Source organism: Hirundo rustica, chromosome Z (assembly GCF_015227805.2).
Source record: "Hirundo rustica isolate bHirRus1 chromosome Z, bHirRus1.pri.v3, whole genome shotgun sequence".
Lineage (NCBI taxonomy): Eukaryota > Metazoa > Chordata > Aves > Passeriformes > Hirundinidae > Hirundo > Hirundo rustica.
Window position 1 is genome coordinate 4,770,458 of NC_053488.1, and position 11,137 is coordinate 4,781,594.

The window sequence follows — 11,137 nt, forward strand, 5'->3', positions numbered from 1 at the left end:
CCCGCCATCTCTTCTCGCGGCAGGCGCGGTGCCCGCCATCGCCGGAGCGCAGCGTGTCCCGTGTGCCCCGGCCCCACCGCTCCTTCCCGGGCCCACCGCTCCTTCCCGGGCCCACCGCTCCTTCCCGGGCCCACCGCCCCTTCGCGAGCCCCTCCCGCTGAGCCCCCCACCCCACCCCCGGCCCGGCCCCGCGCCCCCCGTGCGTCATGGCCGCGTACAAGCCGGTGGTGGTGCAGGCGTACCCCAAGCTCGGGGAGAGGATCACGCAGGACACGCTGTACTGGCGGGGATACAAGGTAGGAGGAAGCGGCCCACCAGTCGCAGTTATTGCCCCAGAATGCTTTATTTATATATTTTTAAAAAAAATTTTATTACTTTCGTGCATTTTTTTTTAAACACGCATTAGTTAGTTTTTAACCTCAAAGCGCATAGCTAATGAGCGAATTGAATCAGTTGTAATGAGTGAATTGGAAAAAATTTACAAGAGTACGAGTAGCCTGCTCTTGTAAACTCACGATCTAAACTCACGATCTGAAAAACCTTTTGGTTCTAATGTAGTCTTGAGTTCTTTGTGGGGAAAAATGGCTTTTATTTTGCTGTTTTCATACTTGGTGGTGCGCTTGCAGATTTAACGATCTTTACTATAATTGTTTTTAGACGCCCGTTCAGATAAAGGAATTCGGCGCAGTAAATAAAATTGACTTCTCCCCAGCCCCGCCGTATAACTACGCTGTCACAGCCTCCTCGAGGGTGAGTGCCTGTCATGGGGGGTTTCTCCCGTTGTCCTTGGCTTGGCACCGCACACGAGGATGTAACAGATGTAACGCCCTCTCCTTTTTCCAGATCCACATCTACGGCCGGTACTCCCAGGAGCCCATCAAGACCTTCTCCCGCTTCCGCGACGCCGCATACTGTGCCACCTACAGGGACGACGGGCGCCTGCTGGCCGCCGGCAGCGAGGACGGCAGCATCTGCCTCTTCGACGTCAGCGGCAAGGCGCCGCTGAGGCAGTTCGAGGGTCATACCAAGTAAGGCAGAATCGGTTTGCTTCGTTTGCTTCTTTGCCGTGTTTGCACGTCACACACTGGATGGTTTGGCTCTAGAGATCGTCTTGTTCCCGCCCGTGGGGCAGGGACATCCCTGTCTTCTCTGGACAAGCTGTTCAAGAGTCTCAGCAACTTACAGTGTTGATGTTAAATTGTGATTTTGTGTCTTCCTCACTTGCTGCTGAAAGTCTGAGTAATAACTGATCTACCTTGCTTTCCACTGTCTCGTGTAGATCTTACTGGAAAGAAGATTTTAAAGTCGAATTAAAAATGGGAGTGAGTTTTAAAAGCACTCTAAATATGAATCAAGTGTGTAGAAGTATATGTATATCTCTTGATATGTTGTGTAGAAACAGTCTTGTGCGTACATTGCGTTGATAAGCATGTTTTATGTGGTGCTGGTAGGAAAAGAGTTCTAAAATGTATCTAAACAAAAGCAGTGAAAAAACATGCCAGGAAAAGCAGGAATTCCTTAAAAAAACCTCCAGAAACAAACCAGAAAAAGTGCATAATGGTAGGGTCGGGAAGAAATTAGGAGTTCTGATGTATCAATGAGGAGAAAACAGTGCTTCCACAGACTTCTGTACTGTGAAAGATCAATGTGTGTTTCATCTGTGCAGAACAAAAAGAATCCCCCTTTCAGTGGGAATTGCCCAGACTGACCTTGACAGCGTGTCTGTTTGCAGATTGGCTGTTACATTCTGATGTTAACTGCATACCTGTGCACGCCTACGTTTGTGTGTTCTGACAACATCTGTTGGGATATTATGGTGATAATAAAGATTTCAACTGTGGTTTTAAAGGACAAGAGGATCTTCAAAGCAGCCCATACTTGAAATTTGCTGTTATAAAGTGAGGCTTTAAAGTTCTGGTGTTAAACACCACACTTTTAGGTTAGAGTACTTTAATAAACTTGTCATACAGACTAACTCTTCTTGCAACGTGAATATATTTTAACTTTGGGTGTGGTGGACTTCTGTTTTCTAGACCAGTTCATGTAGTGGGCTTCCTGTCCGATAAGTACCGGATATTTTCCGGTGGTGATGATTATTCATCGAATCTCTGGGATATTCCAAGTGCCACAGAAATCATCTCTTACAGTGAACATACTGACTACGTGAGATGCGGATGTGCAAGTAAAGTGAATGCAGATGTCTTCATAACAGGTTTGGTTTTATTTTTTATTTATACTTTTTCTTGAGTGAATTAAAGATAATTTTTGATACAGTGGGGTCGTGTTCGTTGTAGTTTAGTCCTGAAGGATCAGTCTGCCTGCGCAATGCGTACTTAACTGTTTCCTTTTTTTGCTTGCTTCTTAAGCTTGACACTGATGTTAAAGGGGAAACTGCAGGAACTGAATTTTAACATCTTTTTAGTTTAGCCTATTAGGGTTAACAGAACTTTTGAAAGAAAATACTGTGAATGTGTCCTTTGGCTGGAAGGGATTGAAATGTTGTACCAAGTTTCTGGAGCAGTCTGTACACGAGTCTGTACAGCCCATAACTGGCAGACTCAAAAACATGTGGAGTTACTTGGACCCAGTTGCTTTTTGTTTCCCTAGGAGTACCTATGTATCAATCTGTGGAAAATTGTGAAAAAAACCTAGTATTCCTTTTTTTAAGAGGCACAATGGGCTAGGTTTTATTAGGCTGCTTGATATTTATTGTTATAAATACACTTGAATAATGGTAGCGAAATGAAATGAAAACAGATTACTTTTACAGACGGACATGCAGCTAAGGCTAGAATTAGAAAATTTATGTTGCCTCAAGGCTGTAAATTAACCAAGGTAAATCACCAGGAGCTCCTTTAAATGGTAGGACAGGGCTGTTTTAGTTCCTGAACTAGCTGAAGTTATGAAACTGACTTTTGCTGGTGTTTGCAGGTTCCTATGATCACACTGTGAAGCTGTTTGATGCACGAACAAAGAGCAGTGTCATGACGATAGAACACGGCTATCCTGTGGAGAGCGTGCTTCTCTTTCCATCTGGTGGGCTTCTCGTATCTGCAGGTAATTCTATAAAGTCAGATAAATACCTTTTCTGCGGCCCTCATTTGAGAAATACGTACTCAGCTACTTATTTTTTGTGCGGTGGTTTAGTTTGATAATGAAGTGGTAAGTGATCTAATTGTTGGATTTCTCAAATATCTTCTTTAGGAATCTGTGTTTATCAGGTGGATGCAAGTAAAGGTCTTTCCTTTTTGTCTTTGTTTTGATATTCTTGTAGCTGCCACTTCCCTCCTCCCCCAAAGTTATTTTTAATGACAAATGCAGACTCTAATTGGCCCACTTCTAAAGTGAAGGAATAACATACTTGGGTTTTGAAAAGATGGGACTGTGTCTTTCTGTCCGTGTTGACAAACTTTTAGTCTCTTGTTGCCATTGCATCAGGTGTACTGTAATTGCATAGTCTGTAGATTTTTTTTTTTTTTTTGTAATGAATATGGTTGGAGAATGGTTGAATCATTCAACTCCATTCAGAATGGCCTAAAAAAAGAGCAGGCTTGTGCCAGGAGGTAGGATGGTGAGTACGTACAGAAAACTGTTAGGAGGTGAAAGTCCCTTGTGAGGGAGATACTGCGTCACTCTGTGAAAACTTCTTCAGAGAACCATAAATGTTTATATATGTAAGCCTGTTTTGTGTGCTTCCTCTTCACAGGAGGTCGGTATGTCAAAGTTTGGGATGTGCTAAAAGGAGGACAGTTACTGGTTTCACTTAAAAATCACCATAAAACTGTAACTTGTTTGTGCCTGAACAGCACTGGACAAAGGTTGTTGTCAGGATCCCTGGACAGGTTGGTATATTTTGTGGCTTCCTTATGTTTACATTCTTTAGGACTTTTTTTCTTTGAAAGGTGTTATTTCACATCACTGTTAACCTGTGTGTGGTTTTTGGGCTTTATTTGAGAAAATGTTTTGGGGGTAAGGTACCTACTGCAGAGCTGTCCCTGCTTTTGCAGGGGCCTTGGTCTAAATGAGCTTTAAAAGGTTCCTTCCAGCTCAAAGTGTATGTACTATGACTCTATGATACTCCTTAACGTTTTTCTCTCACTAATCTGAGTATCAGTAAGGATTGCGTGTGCCATTGGGAATGCATGAATAAGTGTTCAGTTTTTTAATTCTCTAAACTGACTTTTCCAGTCTTTGTAAATTAATTATTCTTAGCTTTAATACAGTTTAAATAGCTAGAAGTGTATTAGTATTCACTTCTTAAAAGCCTGTGTTTTGTGTCTGTCTGCTGTTGCTTCTTGTACTCAAGAGTGCTTGTGAACATCACCTCTTTGCTTTTTGGTTTGTTTTCAGTTGATGAGTACTGGTACTTGGTGTCTTGTCTCTGAGACAGTAGAAATGGGAAGTGATCTGAAATGACAGTGGGTCTGTTTTCCTCCTCCCTTCTGTATTTCCTAGGCTACCTCAGACTTTATGATTACATAACACTACATTTTATCCTTGTAAGATAATGTTTTGTTTTCCCGTTCATTAAATATTTCATACTTCCAACCAAATCCTTAAGGGGCACCTGGATACAAGAATACCTGTGGATTTACTCCCAGAAATTGCTGCAAGTAGGTATTGTGTTTAAAATTTAAGAGCGAACTTGAAGAGATGCTTTCTTAGTGTTTTCTTAATACACATTTCTGAATTCAAATAGTCACTACACCTGCCTTCAATTTCTTCTTCCGTTCTTGACCCATTTTCACCTCTTTATGGTGTAAGAGCAGTCCTGACTTGACTTGTGGATACCTTTCTACAGAACATTACTGTTTCAGGAGTAATATGTAAGAAGCTCAACAGTAGTATGAGGAATGCATTGTATTAATACTCAGTTTCCTTAAATGATTTGTAGAAGATGAGCGTGATGAAGTTCCTGTAAAGTACTACAGTAAAGCTTTACTAACAGTGTTTTGATCTTTACTCTTCTGTGTAGGCATGTCAAGATTTACAGTACTACATCCTACAAAGTAGTCCACAGCTTCAACTACGCAACGTCCATCCTCAGTCTTGCGTTGTCGGTAAGTGCGTTAGAAATCTTCCTAAACAAGGTGATTCCTGATACCTTTTAAGCCACAGAAGTAAATAATTGTTGCTTTCACGGCCCTTGGGTGTTCCAGAAGAATGCTGTACACGCAGAGTGAGGTGATTGGATATGTTTCTGCCGAGTAACAAACACTAAGAGGTTTTAAACATTATAGATTCAAATACCATGTTACCTGACTAGATCAGTACAAAATCTTGTGTTTCTGACAGCGTACATCATAGAGGAAGTATTCACTTCAGAAAGGAGGTCTTTTGACTTGAGGACGATTGTACTCATGTTTTGCTTTTCAGGAATGCTCTAAGTTCTTTTACAGAAAAAAAAAAAAAAAATTAGTTTATTTGTTGAGAAGTTTAGAGTAGGGTGTGAACGTGCTTTAAAAATTGGTGGTGTCAGGTTGGTCTGAGGAGGAAAGAAGGGTGTGAGCATGAGTGAATTTTTTTGTCAAGGCGCATCTTGGAAGTAGACAGCAGAGACTCTTCTCAGAAGCACTTGATTTCCAGTGGATAAGTGACCTGCTGGCCAGAGACTTGGAGGCTAGCACCAATTTTTAAACAATACTGTTGCCATATAATACACCCCTGTGTAGGCTCTGAAGGACAATGGAATAGGCCTGTGAGGGAATCTTCACTACCTTTGCTACTTTACTATTTTCCTGCTCTGCTGGAATGTAGAGGAAAGTGTGTGTTGGGAGTGTCTTAATTTCCTACCATATTACCTAGGGAGATGAGCTAAAATAAACTTGGATTTATATTTTTTCTTTTGAAGTGAAGAGTACAGAATCCATAGCATTTTAAGTCCCTGTGGCATCTGCAAAATATGCATTATCTGTAGTTTAGCATTTTTAGCGTGCTAATACATATTTTGAAACATAATCTTCTTTTCTGTTGACTAAACCTTTTGAATTTTAAATGGTCATATGAGAAAATTATAATGCCTTTGCTGAGTTAAACCAAAGGTGGGTCTAATTCCAGACGCTGCTTCCAGCTACAGCCAGCCATAAATAAGTGCACATAGAAAACTAAACCCAGGGCAAGTGTGTTCATATTCTCCCAAATTCCATTTTCAGATGAGAAATTAACTCATCAAAGTGTAGTTTCAGTGTAATTCAATGAATTCCTGTTGCATAAACCTGTTCAGTCTTTCCCTGAGCTTGATTAAACTTGAAACCTTTCCTGGATTCCTTGATGAAGATTTCCACATTTTTGATACTTGTGTGAAGAATTGCTTCCTGTTGTTCCACTTGAATCTTCATAAGCTTCAATTGATGCCCTTAAAATCAGCCATTCGCCAGCTGATCTCCATCTATACCTGTCGTAGTTCTGTAGGCTTTTACCATATCACAGAATCATGGAATGGCTTGTAAGGGTTATTTCAGTTTCAGCCTCCCTGACCCGGGCAAGGAAACCAGGTTGCTCAAAGTCCCATCCAATCTGGCCTTGAACACTTCAAGGGATGGGCCATCCTCAATTTATCTGGGTGAAATTTATACCCACTTCATTATATAAGTGAAATTACATATACCAAAGACTGGTGTTTTGAACAACTTCCAGTTGTTTCTCAAAATCCTGCTGTTCCATGGTAGCTTTGCTTTCTCATAGATTCATTCCTAGTACCTAGTACCTAAAGGTAGTTGTATGCCACTGGAAAAAAACAAAACCTTAAAGTTACAAAGGTGTGTTTAAGCATAATTGAGCTTGGTTCACTGGTCAGTCTACAGTGTTGCTTTATGTGCACAGCCTTGCAGCTGTCCCTGCTTTGACAAAGCATTCAATCACAGAACCTCAAGGAGGTGCCTTCCACCTTGAGTCATCTATGACACTGTGATTTGAAGCGTAAAAATATAAAAATGCATATGACAGAGCACATGCATGCATGATCTAGCGCAATAATAAACCGCTGGGTCCTAACTCTGTGATTTCTTTGTGCTAGCCTGAAGATGAAACCTTAGTTGTAGGCATGACCAATGGGGTGCTAAATGTTAAACACAGAAAACCGGAAGAAAAGAGTGAAAACTCTCAAAAGAAGAGGCAACCAGCATATAGAACCTATGTGAAAGGAAGAACTTACATGCCAAAACAGGTATGATGTGGTAAGAAAATATGTGCTGAAACATGTCTGAAAAATTGGTTTCTTGGAATGTGCTAAATTGGAGAAAGGAAAGGGATGGAATATATAAAATTATTAATGGTAATATGTCTAATCTATTATGGGTGTGTATTTGTCTTACTCTGAACTCGTTTTTGGAATTCTAGGACGACTTCTGTGTCAGTAAACCTGTAAAACGTGTGTTGAGAAAATACGATAAGCTGCTGAGGAGCTTTCAGTCTTCCAAGGCTCTTGATGCAGTACTGGAGGTGAGGCATTGGGTTTTCTTCCTGTCAAGAGTTTTGTGCTGTCACCCGAGGTTAATTTTTCCTGTATGTGATACTAATAATTTTATTTTAGCGTATCACTAGAAAGGAATCAGAGTTGTGTTCCGTTTGCTGACACCAGCCCTGTGCTGTGTGTAACGATGTTGCTTTGGTTCTAAACACTTTCTGTATGTGTCCAGCCACCCATCATGCTTCACACTCCTGAAGTCACGGTTGCAGTCATGCAGGAGCTGCATCGCAGAGGAACGCTGAGAAGCGCGCTTGCAGGCCGAGATGAGAAGCAAGTTAATCTCCTGCTTACCTTTGTGGCAAGGTATTATTTTAACATGAGTTCCCTCTGACTATTTTGACACTGCTGTTTCCTAATAACTTGCTGCGGACTTGCAACAGATCACAGGTAGAGCACTGGTACTCCTGAAGTCTCACATGCCTTTTCCATTCTGATACCTAGGTTTTGGGATTGGTTTGAAAGAGTTCACCTGTTAGCACAGCACAGTTTTGCTGGTAGTATGAGATATTCTACTTCTTTCCCAGACACTTTACCCATAGTCTGTTATTTTCTGTCTCCTTGATGAAACTTGTGTTTTTATACACTCAAGGCTTTTTGACACTCCTCCAACTCCCACTGCCTTCCTGAAAGGAAGAGGGTAAATGCCACATATGTGGGTTGTTTGACTTGCATCTCTGACTGCTGTTCTGGGATGTCTCAAGAAAAAATTGTCTCTTTGCCTGTGTGAGAAGGCTGCTTGTTGCTGGTGGAGTGCAGTTGACTAAACCAGTGAAATTGGATTGTCTTCTAATTTTGCAGGCGTGTGATTGAGCCTAGATTTACTTCTGTGCTGGTGACTGTTGCTGATATGATCACTGGTAAGACAATACATTCTCAAAGCCATATTGCTAGCTTGCAAAGAAGGTTGAGAGTGCTACAAAGCCTTTATGGCTTTGTTTGTATGTGTGGACTTAGTGTCAAGAGAATGATCCAAAAAAGAGGTATTTCCAGATAACTGACCTCAGTCAGGATTCGATTTTCACAGGCTGCTGGAAGTCTCTAAGTACCTTTGCTAAGGTACTAAGGCACCTAAGTACAAATGGCTTCCTCTTATTCAATGAGGTAAAAATAGTATTTGAGGTCATAAAAACTTCTGTTTCTGTTAGTTTGATGTACTGCTGCTGTAAGTACATACAACCACTGCTTTAGGAACAGACAATATTAAAGTTGTCTTGTTTTTTCAGAGTGTTGGACTTGTGCTAGAATCCTTAAATGTGTCTCTAACTGGCTAATAAAAATGTTGCCTTTTTATACATTATGGATTCTTAACTGATACTTTTCTTTACAGACATTTATCACCCTGTGGTTGGGCAGTCAGCGGTAGTTGATAAACAGTTCCTGAAACTCAAGGAAGCTATCGGAAAAGAGATTGACTATCAAGAAGAACTACTGGAAGTTTTGGGAATGATGGATACACTGTTTGCTACTTTTACTAAGAAAACAGATACATGTTTAGAAGAGAACCAAAGTAATGGTGTTACAGAGATCATTGAAACAAATAGGAATTACTGAGACTCATCACAACATATTGCCACAATTGTGAAATTGAAAGACATGACCTGTTCTCCTGGTTACATCTTACAATAGTGACTTTCAAAATAAGCTCCTGTATGTTGAAGTTCTGTCTTTTAAATTGAATAGGCTTGATTACTGAAGACAGAGGAGGAGGACATTTTCAGGATTGTCCATGAAATATTTTTCAAACAATTTAGCTTTAAAATTTTGTTTCAGAATTTCAGAGTTTCATAACTTCTTAAGGGTTTATATGGCCTGACTTTTGGTAGTGGCAGGGCTGCAGGGGTGGCTTCTGTGAGAAGCTGCCAGAAGCTTCCATCATGTCTGGCAGAGCCAATAATCCCTGCTGGCTGCAGAGGTGGACGTGCCACTGGCTGAGGCTGGGCCAACCAGAAATGGTGATAACAGAGTTGTAATTGCGGCCAGAGAAGAGCAGAGCGAGAACATGTGAGAAGAACAACCCTGTGAGACACCGAGGTCAGGGAAGAAGGAGGGGCAGGAGATGTCCCAGGTGCCAAGATTCCCCTGCAGCCCATGGTGCAGCCCATGGAGATCCATGGGGAAGGCAGAGATCCACCTGCAGCCCATGGAGGAGCCCAGGCTGGAGCAGAGGGATGCCTGAGAGGAGGCTGTGAGCCTGTGGGAGACCCATGGAGAGAGGGGCCCTGCTCCCAGGCTGGAGCAGCCTGTCCTTGAAGGACTGCACCCCCTGGAGCAGTCTGGGGAGGACTGTTGCCCCTGGGATGGACTCACACAGGTCATGAACTGACCGTAATCCCCATTCCCTCTCTCCTTGTGCCCTGGGGTAGGATTTGGAGCTGGGAAGGAGGGAGGGGTGGGGAGAAGGTGTTTTTAAGGGTTTATTTTACTTCTCATTATCCTGCTCTGATTTTGTTTGGTAATAAATGTAATTAATATCTCTTAAGTTAAGCCTGTTATGCCCATGATGGTGTTTGATGAGTGATCTCTCCTGCTCTTTTTCTCAACCCATGAACCCTTCACTATATTTTCTCCCCCCTGTCCAGCTGCAGAGGAGAGTGAATGAGGGGCTTTGGTGGCTGCCTGGCATCTGGCCAGCACCAGCCCACTACAGTTGTGTGTCCAGTACTATCAGCAGTCACCAGTTTTCAGCTTTTATTTACCAGAAAATAATTGATGTTTGTGTAATTTTAATGTGTCACTGTCCTTCTTTAAGGTTAATGTCCAATCTCACGTCCTTGGAAATACAAAGAAAACAGCACACACATTTGTTAACACTTGGCTACACAGTTTTTTCCCTTCCTGATGAATCTCCATTTAAGATTCCCATGAATTCACAGCACACAACAGAATGACTCAAGAAGTGCATGCTTTTGTATATTGAAAAAGTTTGGTTTAATTTTTTTATGATGCGTACGTATTTATGAATTACAAATTTCTAGAAAGTAGGTAATACTTCTAAAAGGGATTTAATTAAAATTAAATCTATGAGTAAAGTGCACACCAGTGAGAAAACATTCAAATTAAGTATCAAAACTCAATTTTCCTGTAATTCTGTCACTTTCAGTGCCCGTGTAGATGAAATTTGAATCTGTTGTTTGACTGCTAGGGTAATGGTTTATTTTAACTTCAAGCAGGGCTGGATCAGTATGAACACATAGGAAGGGTGTGCCAAAGGCTGTTAATGACACTAGGGTGACACTTTGCTCTTAACCCGTTCTATGGCTTGAATTTTCCCCCAGACCTGGAATTGGAGATGTAGTAGGAAATGATTGCAAAATTAATTTGCTCATGTGTGCTCATTGAAAGGCAGGTATCAGTGTCAGAAACAACTAGAACAGTTTTGCAAATTCTACCTAAAATCTTACCAATAGTGACTGAAAAGCATGGAGTGCTGTCTGGTTTGTCCCTAAATTACTATGTGAACAATCTGTGTTCTTGACTACTGGGATTTACTGGTTTTGAATACTTAGAACAGTAGTAGTAACAAGAAGCATGTTCATGCAAACTTCAAACTCTTAGTTGCCTTGCTGCTTACTTAACTATTTTTATATCTTTTTGTTGTTGTTTATGTTAATAGACATGAACCTCATCTTTTAGGAAATCAGTGTACTTCTTTTAATTGCATGACTTAAT

General features: G+C 41.3%; 1 protein-coding gene across 2 annotated transcripts; it reads left to right on the plus strand.

The window, feature by feature from the left end:
- The first annotated feature begins 54 nt into the window (after positions 1 to 54).
- Positions 55 to 10,358, plus strand: UTP15 (UTP15 small subunit processome component). Of its 2 annotated transcripts, XM_040091057.2 has the most exons (12): positions 55 to 296; positions 658 to 750; positions 844 to 1,028; positions 2,034 to 2,212; positions 2,932 to 3,057; positions 3,707 to 3,842; positions 4,976 to 5,060; positions 7,016 to 7,165; positions 7,339 to 7,440; positions 7,638 to 7,771; positions 8,267 to 8,325; positions 8,796 to 10,356. In XM_040091057.2, the coding sequence occupies exons 1-12, from the start codon at positions 207 to 209 to the stop codon at positions 9,017 to 9,019; spliced, it is 1,563 nt and encodes a 520-aa protein (XP_039946991.1). In that variant the 5' UTR covers positions 55 to 206; the 3' UTR covers positions 9,020 to 10,356. The 2 variants fall into 2 exon arrangements, with proteins under 2 accessions (XP_039946991.1, XP_039946990.1); XM_040091056.2 differs by having other exon boundaries at positions 171 to 296; positions 658 to 1,028; positions 8,796 to 10,358.
- The last annotated feature ends 779 nt before the right edge of the window (positions 10,359 to 11,137 follow it).

Bases quoted from the DNA above. Each gene is read 5' to 3' on its own strand.
- UTP15 (XM_040091056.2), top strand. From the start codon at position 207: ATGGCCGCGTACAAGCCGGTGGTGGTGCAGGCGTACCCCAAGCTCGGG. The intron at 7,441-7,637 runs GTGAGGCATTGG...GTATGTGTCCAG, and splicing joins CTCTTGATGCAGTACTGGAG to CCACCCATCATGCTTCACAC. The intron at 8,326-8,795 runs GTAAGACAATAC...TTTTCTTTACAG, and splicing joins TGTTGCTGATATGATCACTG to ACATTTATCACCCTGTGGTT.